At 36.5% G+C, this 14,624-nt stretch overlaps 1 protein-coding gene across 5 annotated transcripts in view; it reads left to right on the forward strand.

Moving 5' to 3' along the window:
* Positions 1–14,624, forward strand: part of IQGAP2 (IQ motif containing GTPase activating protein 2) — a 277,602-nt gene that overhangs the window by 228,561 nt on the left and 34,417 nt on the right. For all 5 annotated transcript variants that reach the window (XM_037529125.2, XM_037529123.2, XM_054687972.1 and 2 more), the window contains 6 exons: positions 3,278–3,361; positions 4,380–4,451; positions 5,102–5,171; positions 6,326–6,534; positions 10,141–10,290; positions 12,934–13,097. In XM_037529125.2, coding sequence (XP_037385022.1) covers positions 3,278–3,361; positions 4,380–4,451; positions 5,102–5,171; positions 6,326–6,534; positions 10,141–10,290; positions 12,934–13,097 — 749 coding nt within the window. The remainder of the gene's footprint in view (positions 1–3,277; positions 3,362–4,379; positions 4,452–5,101; positions 5,172–6,325; positions 6,535–10,140; positions 10,291–12,933; positions 13,098–14,624) is intronic.

Consider the following 14,624-nt stretch of genomic DNA (forward strand, 5'->3'; position numbering starts at 1 on the left):
AAACTAAAGAAAGCTGTAATTCCATCTTTAGGGTAAAAGTGTAATAATAACAAATGCTAAAACAACCATGGCACTTACTAAGTTAAATATTAAGCTTCAGGTCAGAAAATGCCACAGATCGAGACAAAGAAAACAAGCTTCTTATTTTTTTTTTTTTTTTTACTTTGTGCAAATACTTGCAATTTTTTTTTTAATTTTTTTCATTAATCACTTTTTAACAATATTTGCTTTCCCTCACCCCCAGGTGTAATCCCCATAGAATTTCCTTCACCAATGAGCCCGTGCACCATCACCATGAAGCAACATTAGATTACCAGCAGCAGTAGCAGAGGCTGCAGGCTGGGAGGAAGGGGTGTGCTCACAGGACAGTCATTTTTCACATTGTCCTAATGTGACTTACACTGTACATGGTGAGGTTTTAAGCTGAAAGGGAAAAGTAATCAATGTTTAGGGCTTTCTTGGCCACAGAAGAATTTGTGCCTCACAAGTTCAGAGTTGGGAATTTGAATATTACTGTCCTGGGTGTCCAATTCTCAAGTGAAGCAACCAAATTTTAGCATCAGATTGTCTAGAGACTTAGTTATTATGATAAAATAGGAAATAAACTCTGTGGTCTAAAGATTTTGAAAATTTGTTACAGATGCACTACACAGACAATATATTTATGGTAACAAAAACCAAAATACAAGGAGGGCTATTAGAGGTTTTCCCACCAGTTCTCATAGCAGAAAAGCAAACTGATATTTTTGTAAATGATTTCTTTCTTTAAAAAAAAACTGCTTCTAAATGATTTCATGGTTTCAAATTTTGACTCCTTTTGCATTTTTATCAATAGCTCCTTCTTCCCAACTTTCAACCCATAATTCCTTCTCATAAACAGTCTCCAATTAGAAAAATCTATAATTGTGGCTTGGCACAAGAGTACTCTTAGAGCAGAATTAAGAAAGCCAGTTCTGTGGGAACTAAAACTTACAAACTGAAAATAAGAATGTAAAATAAAAGAAGGTGCATGTAATTTTCCTCTTCTATAGACCAGAAACCCAGCCAAGTTGTCTTGGTTTGGGAAAGTAAGAATAAAGCATTATAAATATAGAAGGATTCCAGGAAAAAAAATACATAAATCAATAAAGAGATGGAACAGAAAACTAAATCTCAAGGAAAATACCATTGGTGGTATTGAATTCCTAATACATTAAAAAATGATACAGATGGGGCCTCCCCTGGTGGTGCAGCGGTTGAGCGCTGGGCTGTGAAGCTGCCCGCAGCCTCTGCAGTGCCAGTTCAATCCCCGGCCGCCCCGTGAGGGTCCCACATGGCGCGACAGACCTCTCCTGCCGTGCCCGCTGCTCCCCTCAGCAGTGTGTTTAGACAGTCTGCCTGTTCTATTCCCTGCTCTGGCTCCGGTGAATTCCCTCGCCCTCCCACACTTCTGACTGTACCCAGTGCTTGTATAAATAAATAAATAAATCTTTTTTTAAAAAATTGGTACAAAATGGGCAAGTGGATTCCTTCCACAAAAGCACAAATGCTTCAATATTATATCTTCTCTTACTATGACAGATTCCTTGTCCAGAACGTTTTCCAGTGTTTGTGAATCTGAGCTAATAGATGTTAGTAGTGTTCCTGGAATTTAGATAATTCCTGGACAACAGAGTGATTACTTGAACCAATCCCAGTATCTTGTTGGCTTTTCAGTTTGGATCGAGGAATGGGATGTGTGATAAATATTTGCACATTTGTACTTCTGTGAGGTAAAAGAGAAGTACCCATGAAAATAAATGAACCACCCCCGAGACCAGCTTAATAAATGTGACTTGTGAGATGGCTGTGGAATCCAGTGACCCACAATTAGGGTCACTTCCCTGATTCTACAGTGCTATTGGGCCACTTATATGAACAATTATTGGTGACATCAGAGAACAGTTTCTCTACCTCATCTCGTCCCAAAAATGTCCCACCTGCAAATGCCATGGTGCTATTTTCTAAAAGAATGATCAATTTTAAATCCTTTAATTTTGTTTCTGTCTTTATTATTCAAAATGTAGACCACATGAATCAGCATTGCCATTGCCTGGAAACATCACCCAGACCCACTTAGTCTTAATCTGCATTTTAAAAAGTTCCCTGATGATTTTCTATACGCATCAAAGTTTGAGAAGTGCTGTTAAGCTCCCTCCTGTTGTAAACCCTCAGATAGTGTACTGTCCTGTATAATTTATTTTTGCTATATTAGCCTGAAAGAGGAAAACCACGTGCCCATTTCAATAACTAATTCAATGGTATGTGATAAGGTTCTTAACCCATAATTGTCATGTCTAGGGAAATCTGTGGCAAGTACTTGATTGAACATTTATATTTTATCCTGACTGCTTTGTTTGGAATAGCTACCAAAAAAGATATTATTTTTAAAGGGATAATAAAATTTCACATACTTTTTCATAAAAAGAATGAAAGAAGTAGATTCATATGCATGTTTGTAAGCATGAACTATAGAAATATGTGCAGGCATGAAAAGAAATTTATGAAAATAATTTAATGTTTGTATTTGTCCTTTTAAAATTAGGAATGTGTATTTCATTTCTAATATGTAAAACAAAATAAAGAATCAGGAAAAGTTGTGTTTCAGTAAAAAAATACTCGTAAATGAATTGGAATAAGCATAATACTTATGCACTCAGTCCTAAAGATATCAGTTTGTATTCTGTTTTTGTAAATATTTCCTATAGAGATTTTCTCTAATGGTGATAATATAGTAACACTGTATTGGTGAAGCATCATTAAACTTGATGTGGAAATACATAAAATAATGCATGCTCCATCATAGCACTGCTATTTTCAAGGAGCTATAGTCACAAATTCATAGAACATCTTCCTGCTTGGTCTGGAGCACAGGGGCCACTTATTGGAGTAATGATGTACTTTGGTCACTATTTGGAAGCATCTTAAATTGTTAATAAATGATACCAGCACCCAGTTCGTCTGTGTGTTTCAGGGCAATTCCGTTTTATTATTACTTCTGCTTTGGAGCAGAAAAAATGGGCTACTACATGATAACTCTGCTTTTCTTTGCACAAAGCAAGCATCAACTGTGAGCCGGTTTGCTCTCCTCACTTTAATGTCCACCCCCAAAGACAATGTCCAGATGAGATTTGGAAGGAGGTCCCTGAAAACACTCCAGCTCAGTGTCTCTTGAGAGCCCCTCTGTTCTCATGCGTTCTAAAATAAACTATGGGGAACATTGCACATAATGACTTCTGCAACTCACTATTTTCCACAGTCTTTTTGGAGGAGACATCAACAACAGAAAGCATATCTTGAAAGGCAGAAAGTGTTCCATGATAACGTTCCTTCTATTGTGAAGGTAAATATCCTTTCTTACCTTATCAAATGTTTCCCTTCATTTTGTTTTGCTTCTGGAAGATAGACTATAGAAAGAGTTTATATGAGCTTTGAAATCAGAAGGAAGATTCATACTCCTTTTACCATAGCCACCAATATTTAGAATGCTTACACATCACCTCCTGGCCTTTTGGTTAAGATCAAGTGTAGAATGCTCATACTTTTAACAATTTAGAACATTAATTGTAAGTCAAATGCAAAACCAGGGGCAAGTGGAAGTAGAGCTGAGTCAGGACCTGGGTAGTGAGCCAATGCAACCCAAACTGATTACTCTAAGGTTGGAGAAAAGATACTGGCCACTGTCTCTGAATTAAAAATCAAAGGATTATATAGAAATGAACTTGGATTCAACTTGGAAATCCAGATAAGAGTCAGGACAAGAGAGAGACTGAAATCAAATGATTTCAGATTGTTTAAAAGACCTTTGGAACTGTGAAAATATTAGAGAGTATGTGGTCTAGATCCAATTGTGCATTAGCCCCTTACTGAAATAATGTTCTGTGCTCACTGTGGAGCACTTGCCTGTTCTTTGAGAGAACCAATGGTCCCTCATGAGACCTTTTTAGAGTTTCATGTAAAGGCCTGAAAGATAGTGGATGCAACTAAAGGATCTTGGAAGAAACCCTGAACTTAATTTGATTCCCTGACTACTCATAATGGTCAGCAAATTGTCTTGCCCTTTTGACTTATTTATTGACATTAAAGCAAATAATCCAAACCTACATTACCTTCGCTACTCCCTCCTTCTGAGGCAATGAGATTAAAAGTAGCACATAAAATGTTTTTGAACCCCTGAAACAAGGTCTTTCTCAGTTCTTTCATTCGAACAGTGAAAGAAGAAGGAGATGAACATGGGCTTTAGATATTAGTTGGTGGTCTCACTTTTTTTATCAAATAAAATACCATTTTTAGAAATACAGCATAAGAAGGATATTTAAGGTGGTTTGGTAATTGTCTTGATTTCTCTAACTTATTTTTAGATTCAGACCTGGTTCCGGATGATACGAGCACGAAAGAATTATCTTTCACGACTACAGTATTTCCAAGATCATGTAAGAGACATGCATGTGAATTTTTTGTTCTGGCTGAGAATCAAACTAACGAATTCTTTATTGAAATGTTAGGCTAGAATGATTTTAGTTAAATGATGGTAATGAATAGTAGGAGTTAAAAATAGGTTTTAGAACCCAGTATGATAATATTTCAAAACTTGCTCTTTTTAATTCAGAACTTACGTTCTGAGTGAGACTTTTCCTGTCAGTACTGGGTAGGAAATGGGTGAGAGGAAATTAATGTGGTCTAGTCATGCCAAAGAAAAAGGATTCTGAAGAAGTATTTTCCCACTGTGTTTTTACGGTTTTTCTGTAACCAAATAATTTAAGTAGACGCTCACAAGGTAAATTTTTATCTTCTTAAAAAGTAGATATGTGAACATAGATGAGATTATCTGAGTTTGGTGCTAAAATTCTTTTCCCTTTCTAAAACTTTTTATTTAAATAGTCTTTGTACAGTTTTGTTTATAGTTTGTCTAATTTATCAAACACTTTTGTGAAAGAAAATGCAAAATTGAATGAGACACATGTAAACACTGTCCTTAAGAGAGTCCATTCTTAAATCCTGTGAGCTCTTAAATAGTTCTAAGTTCTAAATTGGGCAGTAGATGGAATGCTAGAAGGTTACAACTGGTCTTCATCTTTTGCAGAGAAATGAAATTATAAAAATACAGTCGCTGTTGAGAGCAAGCAAAGCTAGAGATGACTACAGGACACTGGGTAAGTGGAAAGTGGGAGTGTTCTGAAACAAATGGCAGCTTCCTTATAAACGAAGCAACAAGTTATTTCCATTTTAGTCACCTCAGAGGCTACTCCAAAACAGAGGCTGCCTACTGTGTCCAGCAGATTTTGATAGTCTCAGGCCCCAAGTTCAGAGGCCCCACAAAAGAACATAAGGTAACAGGAAATAGGGCTTCATGCTATAATGGATGGGATTAAATGGAATGGATACTTCTTCAAAAAAGAATGGAATTGGCATCAATGCTCATATTTTTGTATTACATTTGAGCTAGAGTCAGAAATCTAATCCAAAACAGTTAACCAAAATATAAGCTTACATTACAGCTGACTTACGATTTTCTCCTCATTTTAAGAATGAAACATGCTCATATAAGAGACTTTGAAACTATAAATAAAAAGGAAAAAAAGATACAGTCTCATCTCCCAGAGATGACACTAATGGAAAGTCCATTCAGAATTGATATAAATGCCCCTATTAATGTCTGAGGCTGGTCTTCTAGATTCTTAGTGCCCTCCCTTATTCCCTGCTGAAAGGACAAGGACCAAATTTCATTTTCTAAAATCATTTTATTTCTTCCTACTAGAACATTTATTCCACTTGTCATCACATAGATTCCTGTTTGTTCTTTGTTTTTCCCTTCATTGAATTTTTCTAATTCACTTTTCACCGAGTTTCTATTCCTTCCCAGTGGTCTTTTGGGCTAAAAGAACCAACTGTCTGCTTCCTGCAGCAAAAACACAAGTTTCTTATCTGACTCAACCACAGGCACTCAGAGCTCAAGTCATTCATGTTAACATTCTTTCCCAGATTCCTCATCAGTGAGGCATGGAGGGATAGAGCTATCTTCTTAGTGCCTGTGTCCTGGGAACAGTGTGAGCAAGGGCTGATAAATGGGTATTAGATAGTGAGAAAACAGTAAGGCTGGACATTATCAGTGGTGTGCATTTATTTATGTGATCAATTGGTTCCCTTGACCAGATTTTACATGAGGTATAATGATTCACTTCAGAGACCAAGTACATACAGTGCTATCTTTTTTTGTGGCAGTGTTTATTAAAAGACCTGGTTTCTTTTCTATTGATGATCATCCCAAGCATGTAAAATTCAAGTGTGCCTGTTCTTTTGCCTGCAGTTGGCTCTGAAAACCCACCATTATCAGTCATCCGCAAATTTGTACACCTGTTGGACCAAAGTGACTTGGATTTCCAGGAGGAGCTGGAGGTAGCACGACTACGGGAAGAAGTAGTGACCAAGATCAGAGCCAATCAACAGCTGGAGAAAGACCTGAACCTGATGGACATCAAGATCGGGCTCCTGGTTAAGAACAGGATCACACTAGAGGTCAGTGGGTTTTGGTGACTTTGGGCTCCCAGAAGAGAAAAGATGCACATGTGCTTGTCCACTGCACCTTCGCCCTGCTTATCAGCTCATTTGGAATCCAGAAGGACTTGTCCAAAGATCATTTGCCATTTTTCTTAAAAATTAGTGTTTCTCAAACCTGCAAAACTGTAGGAACCCTTCATAGGACGTATTTTGTAAAGCTTTTTACCATTCTGAAATGACATTTATATAAAATAAAACCTCACTTATCTTCATAAAAAGGCCTTTATATGAATATAAAAGAAATTAAAAAAGAGTAATTTATAATAATATATCTCAATATGAAAATACATGGACCCAATGCCATTAGATGTGATCAAGTTGCCAGAAGCTCAGGCCTCTTCACAGAATAACCACAGTTGAGAGGCATGGATGGGTGAGTAGAGGAACTGTTGGTGATTCATTTTCCAAAATGGAGAACAACGTCAATAAAGTTCAGAGTAAGCAAAGTGTGGTATCCCCCACCATAACACAGAATTGCAATCCTAGAAAATTCAATGTGTATTAAAATTTGGAGAGGAGATGTATATTGTACTTATAAGTAAAACAGGTTCTAGGGTCGAATAAGTACACATGGAGTTTTGAATTCCATGAATGATCAACAAGACATTAGAATCTAGCCATGCACATGTGGGATGGTTGTCACTCAGGACCACTCTACAAGCTACAGGAAAGCAGCACCGCAGTTCACCCTCCAGAGGCCAATGGTGCCTTCCAGTCATTAAGATGTGGATAAAACCCACCTCAGCATGTGCTAGTGCCCTTGTAATAGCCCCTGAATAAATCATGCTGTCGCTCTGTATCTGTTTGGAACCTGCCAATGTCAGAGCTCTCTAAAACCATGTAAAAAGTGTCACTTTTGCCCAAGAAATGGAGATTTTTAGGGGAATACTTTAAGTCCCTGTTCCTATGCCATATTAATTTTCAGAAAGCTGATAGGTCAAGGGGGGAAATTGACCTTCTAGAAGCTCTGAGAAGAATACCATGGTTAAAGGTGAGAAGCCAAATCCCAGTGACTGATTATGTGGCTCTGGAAAACTAGTTATCTTGAGAATGTGTTAGTTAAGTTGACATACGTGACTGCCCCCTCATCTCCAGCCCTCATGGAGACACCAGTGAAAGAGTTGAAGGGAAAATAGAGCCAATTTAAACTAAGAAATGATAATCTTTTCTAAATATGACAAAAGCTATGATTTAAATATTCTGCATTTAATTCTACTTTCAGTATTTTACTCAAAAAAATACCAACAGTACTTTACTTTTTTTTTAAGGAAAATCATGTGTATTGTTTGTCACACAGGAGAACTTCTAAAGTTCAAATATGTTGCAGCAGGTCCTTCAGAGAATGCCTTTTATAACCTTAAACTTGTTTTACCCTATTCCCATAAAGTTGTAAACAGGAAATGACTTGCCTTTTGAAATACTCAGTTGCAAAACAGTAAATAGTAGAAACAATATATTGCTTGTGGAAATACAATCATGGCATATTTTCAGATACTTATGATAATCAAGATTTTTTTTAAAAAAATCTAATCAATAGCATTGTAAACAAAGTTAATTTGTCAGTTTATCTTTTCAAACACCAAATATTTATCAAACCCTTATTAGACATTGAACTAATAGTTATTAAATATATAGTCTTTAGTCTTTTTAATAGTAACATTTCCAGTCTGAGGAGAAGAATAGTACGGCTGAAGCTAAATGGTGGAAAAAGTGGGAAACAACCCAAACACAATGAACGGATGAGAGAATTAGTCAAAGCTGAGTGTTCTACAGCACAAAAAGTGTTCAAGGGCATGAGGGGGAGGGGAGGATAAGGTTCACAATCTAATGACTAATGGTGCCTAAATCTGTGTAATTTCATCTACTGTAAAATATATATACATATATAAGAAAAGCTGGGCAAAAGATTATGTGATTTTTTTTTTCTTTGGGTAGAATTAAACTTGACTTTTTATCTTAACAGTGATCATTTGTTAAGTGAGGAAGAAAAGATTTTCAGGAAAGTAGCTTAGTTCTTAAAGTAACCGTAGCTCCATCTGGTAGTCATGTGTCTTACAATTCTTTTAAAATGGGCATTCCTCCAGGAAACTTCAGTGGGTGTGGTATGTGTCTGTGTGAGAGTGTGTGTATGTGTTTATACCAAGAGAGAAATGAATCGTGTCTTATACTGTGTGTCTATGTTAACAATCTTTAGTAGATCCTGATCTAAAGGACCTACTCTTGTTCATGACTCTGAGTGTCAGGAAGAGTACAAAGGGCCTGAGGTGACCACTTCACAATGTTGTCAGCCACGTTTTCCAAGGAATACAATGGAGGGGGGAACCTAACTTTTGTTAAGTATTTAGAGGATTCTTTGCCCTTCCATATCTAATTTCCATAGTTTGAAATTTTTTCAAAAAGCGCTTTTATAAATTGAGAAGATAATTCACTCTTTTAAAGTATACAATTAAGTGGTATTTTGCCTAATCACAAAAGTGACTATCACTTCTAATTCTAGAATGTTTTCATCATCCCAGAAAGAAACCCCAAAGAAAATGTAATATGGTAACTCTATGTTTAACTTTTAAGAAATTGCCAAAATGTTTTTCTAAGTGACTCTACCATTTTACCTTCCTACCAGCGAGGTATGAAGTTTCCAATTTCGCCACATCATCAACAACATCCATTTTTGTCTTTCTTAGTGTGACCTTGCTAGTTAGAATGAAGTGGTATCGTGTAATTTTGATTTGCTCTCCCCTGATAACTGCTAATGTTGAGCATTTCTTCATGTGCTTATGGACCTTTATAGACCTTTGGGAAAATGTCTATTCAAATCCTTTGCCCGTTTTTTCAATTGAGTTATTTAGATGTATCTATAATGTATAAAGAACTCTTACAAGTCCCATATCCAGTATATGATTTACAAATATTTTCTGTCATTCTGTCAGCTTTTTACTTTATAATATCTTATGAAACATAAAGGTGTTCAATTTTATGAAGTCCAATCCACCTATTTTCTCTGTTGTTGTTAGTACTTTTGGTGTGGTGTCACATCTGAGAAAAAATTGTCCAGTCTTGGGTCACAAAGATTTATACCTACATTTTCTTTCAAGAAATTTACAGTTTCAGCTCTTACATTTAATTCCTTGATCCCGTTTGAGTTAATTTTTGTTTGTAACATGAGGGTAGGGCTCTCCATTCTTTCTTATAAATGTGAGGAGCCAGTTGTCCCACCATCATTTGTTAAAATTCTTATTTCCCAATTAAGATGTGTTGACACCTACATTATCTCTTAAGAGCAAATAAGTTCAACCCTGGAAAAACAAATATTACAAGGTCAAATTCGTTTTCAAAGTAGATTCCTCAATTTGCTTAGCATTCTTTATTCGTTTGTTGTCTCCTAAGGGAAATGGGAGGAGTGAGACTTTCCTTCAGTGTGTGTGTGATTCAGAGTGTATGAGAAGGGAGAATACCTGAGTAAAGGTAAAGAATACCTGAGTAAAAAGTTATAATTTTATTTAAAATTATTTTAAAATTATTTAAAAAGTTGTAATTTTATTTATTTAAAAAAAAACTTTTTTCCAGGACGTAATCTCACACAGAACAAAGCTGAATAAGAAAAAAGGTGGAGAAATGCAGATATTGAATAATACCGACAACCAGGGAATCAAGAGTTTGAGTAAAGAGAGAAGGAAAGCACTAGAAACATATCAGCAGCTGTTTTATCTTTTACAGGTGAGAACAAGTTATCTTTCACAATGAGTTTTGGATAAGTACTTGGTTCCGTGTTTGTGGTTTACAGTGAATCTTTCCCCAACACTGCAGCTAGTAGGACCGAGCACCTACTAAGTACCTTGTTTCCATGTTTAGATAAGAAAACAGAGACACTACCAGTAACTGGGATACAGGGTTCCTGGGATCCAGGCAGTTTGACTTCAGAGCCCATGTTCTCTATAACCATATTAACAGTTTTCTGCAGCAGTAGTATAACCCGAATTAACATAAACTGATGCTATCAACCATGAAAAACTTAAAGTAACTGTGAAAAACAGACCTTTACCAGGACCAGCCTGCCTTTCTTTTAGGGAAAGATCCATCTTTTAGGGAAACAGGTTATCTTTTTTTATTTCATTCCTTTCATAGCATTAAATAGTGAATAAATTTTTCCATTGCTTCCAGTATGGGTGAAAACTAATATGTTCAATTGGTCCTGCTTGGACTTTGGCAGACCAGTTATTTTTGACCATTGATTTGCCTCCTCCACCCTGCTCACATACAGTTTGTCTCAAAGGAAGCTGAATAAATAATGGGACAGATATAAACAAAGCCTCCCTTTCAACAGGAAAACCTTTTCCAAGAGGCAGGTCAGCCATTCTTTCTTGTGAGATTTGGGCCCCTGCATGCTGCTCCACTGCTGTTTGTGGGGATTCCCTCACCCCCTGGAGATGCCTGCCTCTTCATGAAGACATCACTGGCTTTAGGAGTACAGAAAACTTGTTACGCAAACCATGGAGTGACTAGCCCCACTGAGAGACAAGATTCTTATTCTGGTAGAGTTGAGAACCCTCTGCCGGGAATAATTAATTGGAGAAAATTTTCTTCAAAGGGTGCAGATTTCACTGATGGCCACTATGTCACTTCATAGACAAAGCATGTTAACAGAGAATTGTCCATGGAATCCACTGCTTAACCCCAGCTACCTTTTCAGAGAGAAAGGAGGCTTGTGTTAAACAAGGAAGGGTGTCTAAATTAGATGAGTAATCATCCACCAACTGGAAATTTAATCTTTAGCATTAATCAATTTTTTAAGATTTATTTTTATTTACTTAGGCATACAAGAACTGGGTGTAGGATGAGAGGATTCACCAGAGACAGAGTGGGGACCAGAACAGGTAGATCTACTGAAATACATTGCTGAGGGGAGCAGCAGGTGAGACTGAAGAGGTCTGCTGCTCCATGTGGATTAACTCCCTGGCCAGGGATCGAACTCATGTCTGGTTTGAAACTCATGGCTGGTGATAGCTTGATAGTGCTGAGACTTTAACTTCTGAGCCACCAGGGAGGCGCTAGCATTAATCATTTTGACTTCCATGAATTTCCAAGTATGTGTAGCTTCCTAGGAGTTTCCTAGTGTTGGATTTAGAATGGAGTCTGTGTTATAAGAAAGGGAAAATTTAGCTGTTGGCCTAAGATCTATGTTGTTTACCCTGTCATATAAGTGGAAGCTCATTAATAAAAGTGTGTGTGTGGTGGTTGGGGGTGGAGATGTTGGAAAGCACAGAAACATGTTTAAAATAATTCCACCAAATTTTAGCTCCCAAACAATCCAAAGCTCAACATCCCAGGGCACAGCCAAGTGAAGTGTTTCTTGAAATCATATTTTTTCCCCCACCCTTTCTTCTCTCTCCTAAATGCAAGATCAGTGAGGAAACTGTGGAAAAGCAAATTATCTGAATTATGCCCTGGCAAGAATTCTTAGCTAGAGCAGCAGGTTCGCTAGTATAGGTTTTGCTTTGGCTTTGTTTCTTCACCATAAACCTAAATTAAAAGTTTCTAGATCATGTGACAGGAATGATGTGTGGGCTTCTTTAACTGTAGAGTAAGTTTGCTTTCTCACAATCCCATATCCTTAGTGTGGAGAAAGAATCACAATAGAACTCCAGGACATTGTCCTGAGATGCTTAGTCATAAAGTTTCAGCAATCTTGAGCTTGAAAATAAATCTAAGTAGTAAAGTCAAATCAGAATTTGGATTTTCTTAAAAAATTTAGTCACGCTGTTTTATGTGTATTAGATGAATCCTAGTTGATGTGGATAGCAAAATTTTTTTTTTCTAAAGACAAAAAATCTGTATATTGCTCTGGGTAAGATGGCCATTTTAACTGTTAATTCTCCTAATTCATCAGCAGGGAATATCTTTCCATTTCTTTGTGTCTACTTCTATTTCTTTTAGCAATGTCTTCTAATTTTTATTGTATAAGTCCTACACCTTCTTTGTTAAGTTTCCTCTTAGTTATTTAATACTTTTGGATATCAGAGTATCAGCCACTCTCTCTTCTGTGTCTTTATACTAAATATTAATATGTGGATCAAAAAAGTTAACAATGTAAAGTGTACATAATAATATTGTATTATATTAATTATATCATGTACTATATAACATTTAAATCCTATCATAACTTTCCAGTACAGCTTTCTATAATATCATATTAATATAGTTGATCATTTTTGAAGTCTTACTATATGCCAGATACCCTTCTGTATACTTTATATGCATTAAGTCCTTGAAAAGCAAGGAACTGGGTACTTCTCTGATTTAATGATACATTAACATATAGTTTTGGGTATTTTGTTTTTCTTCTTCCTGCCTGCCTTTTAGACCAATCCTTCATACCTGGCTAAACTGATTTTCCAGATGCCACAGAATAAGTCAACTAAATTTATGGATACTGTTATTTTCACTCTATACAATTATGCTTCCAATCAGCGAGAAGAATATCTACTCCTCAAGCTTTTCAAAACTGCTCTGGAGGAAGAAATACTGTATGTATATATCTGTAAAAATACCAGTGAATAGCTCTATTTGCTAATGTTGACTATCTCCAATTTATTGCAATAACAGAAAAATTATTCTTGTAAGCTATTTTAAACTTACTAAAATATATCAACTTTGAGAAATTTCTATGTCATTATATGTATATTCAGATACAACTTTCTCCTACCAATGATATCTTTTCTAGTGTTAGATTAACTTTTTTTTTTTTGGTGGGACCCTCGCCAGTGGCTGGGGATCACAACCCAGCACTCAACCGCTGCGCCACCAGGGGAGGCCCTAGATTAACTTTTTATTCTTCAGGAGTACAACAACTGAAACTTAAAAGATTATTGAAAGTCAGTGAGAAAATATAACTTAATTGAAACTCTGAGTAATAAATGGATGCGGATAACAGTCTCTGCTAAATAATCTTCCCTCCTTACTGGCATTTAAGCTGTCTTTTGTTAATTTATTTTATGATTTTGTTATGTAAAAAATGTATCAGTAGCTATAAGGAATGATCCAAAAAGCCATATGAAAAATGCTCTTAGCCAACTCGGTGAACCTTAATTGCTTCCTGATTTCCTGATACCTTAAGCTGTGCTAGTTCTTAGGGATTTTCTAAAGCCAGCACCTCTGCCCTCAGGGTGCCTATAAGCCCGTGTGAGAAACAGGATTCATGAAAGATAATAATGCTGTGCAGTGGAGGTAAGCACTAAATGAATGAAGTGTACAGAATAACAGATCAGGGGATGGAAAGAAATGTTCCAGTTAGGTTGATTGATTAAGATTTTATGGACAAGGAGCTAGTTGAAACAAAACCTTGAAGAACGCATACAGTTCTTATATGAAGAGATGAAAAGAGGAAATAAGGCACAAGGGTGGCAAAAACAGCATGACCAAAGTGCAAGAAATTAGATTAGTCGACTAAAATATTACTTAATTAGTAATCGCCAGGAGGTGAAGCTGGAATGACTGGTTGGGCCAACTCACAGGAGATACAGAGAACAGGATCAAGTGCTGAGACTCTGTTTTCTGGGAGTGTGTGAAAGGTTTCTAAGCAAGGTATTATCATGACTATATTGATTTTTTGGCAGATTGGTCTGCTGCTTGCATGAGCAGGAATAAATAGAGCTACACATGTCAGAGAATGAGGAAAATCAGAATGGAAAAATAGCTTGGATTTTTAATATAGATTATTTTTAATATAAGTATAACCTATGGGTAATAAACTATGTGGGTGAAATTGTGCAGCTGGAAATTCAAGACAAACTTCTAGGAAGGAGATGGTGGATGAGATTGAGAAGATAGAGCCGCCAGAGATGGTGACTGAGCTGTGTCTGTGAGTGAGCATGGAGGGAAGAGCATCTAGAAAGAAGTGAAAGAAAACCAAATTAAAATGTTAGAGAAGCCAACAAAACAAGCATAAGGAATAAGTAGGTATGATGAGGACTGAAATAATGTACTACGGACCCTAGAGAGTGAGAGCATGGTCAAGCCTCAGAGGGTGAGAGGTTACACAGAACTGAAGGAGA

This window comes from Talpa occidentalis, unplaced genomic scaffold (assembly GCF_014898055.3).
Source record: "Talpa occidentalis isolate TD23 unplaced genomic scaffold, MPIMG_talOcc4v2.1 talOcc4.6, whole genome shotgun sequence".
NCBI lineage: Eukaryota > Metazoa > Chordata > Mammalia > Eulipotyphla > Talpidae > Talpa > Talpa occidentalis.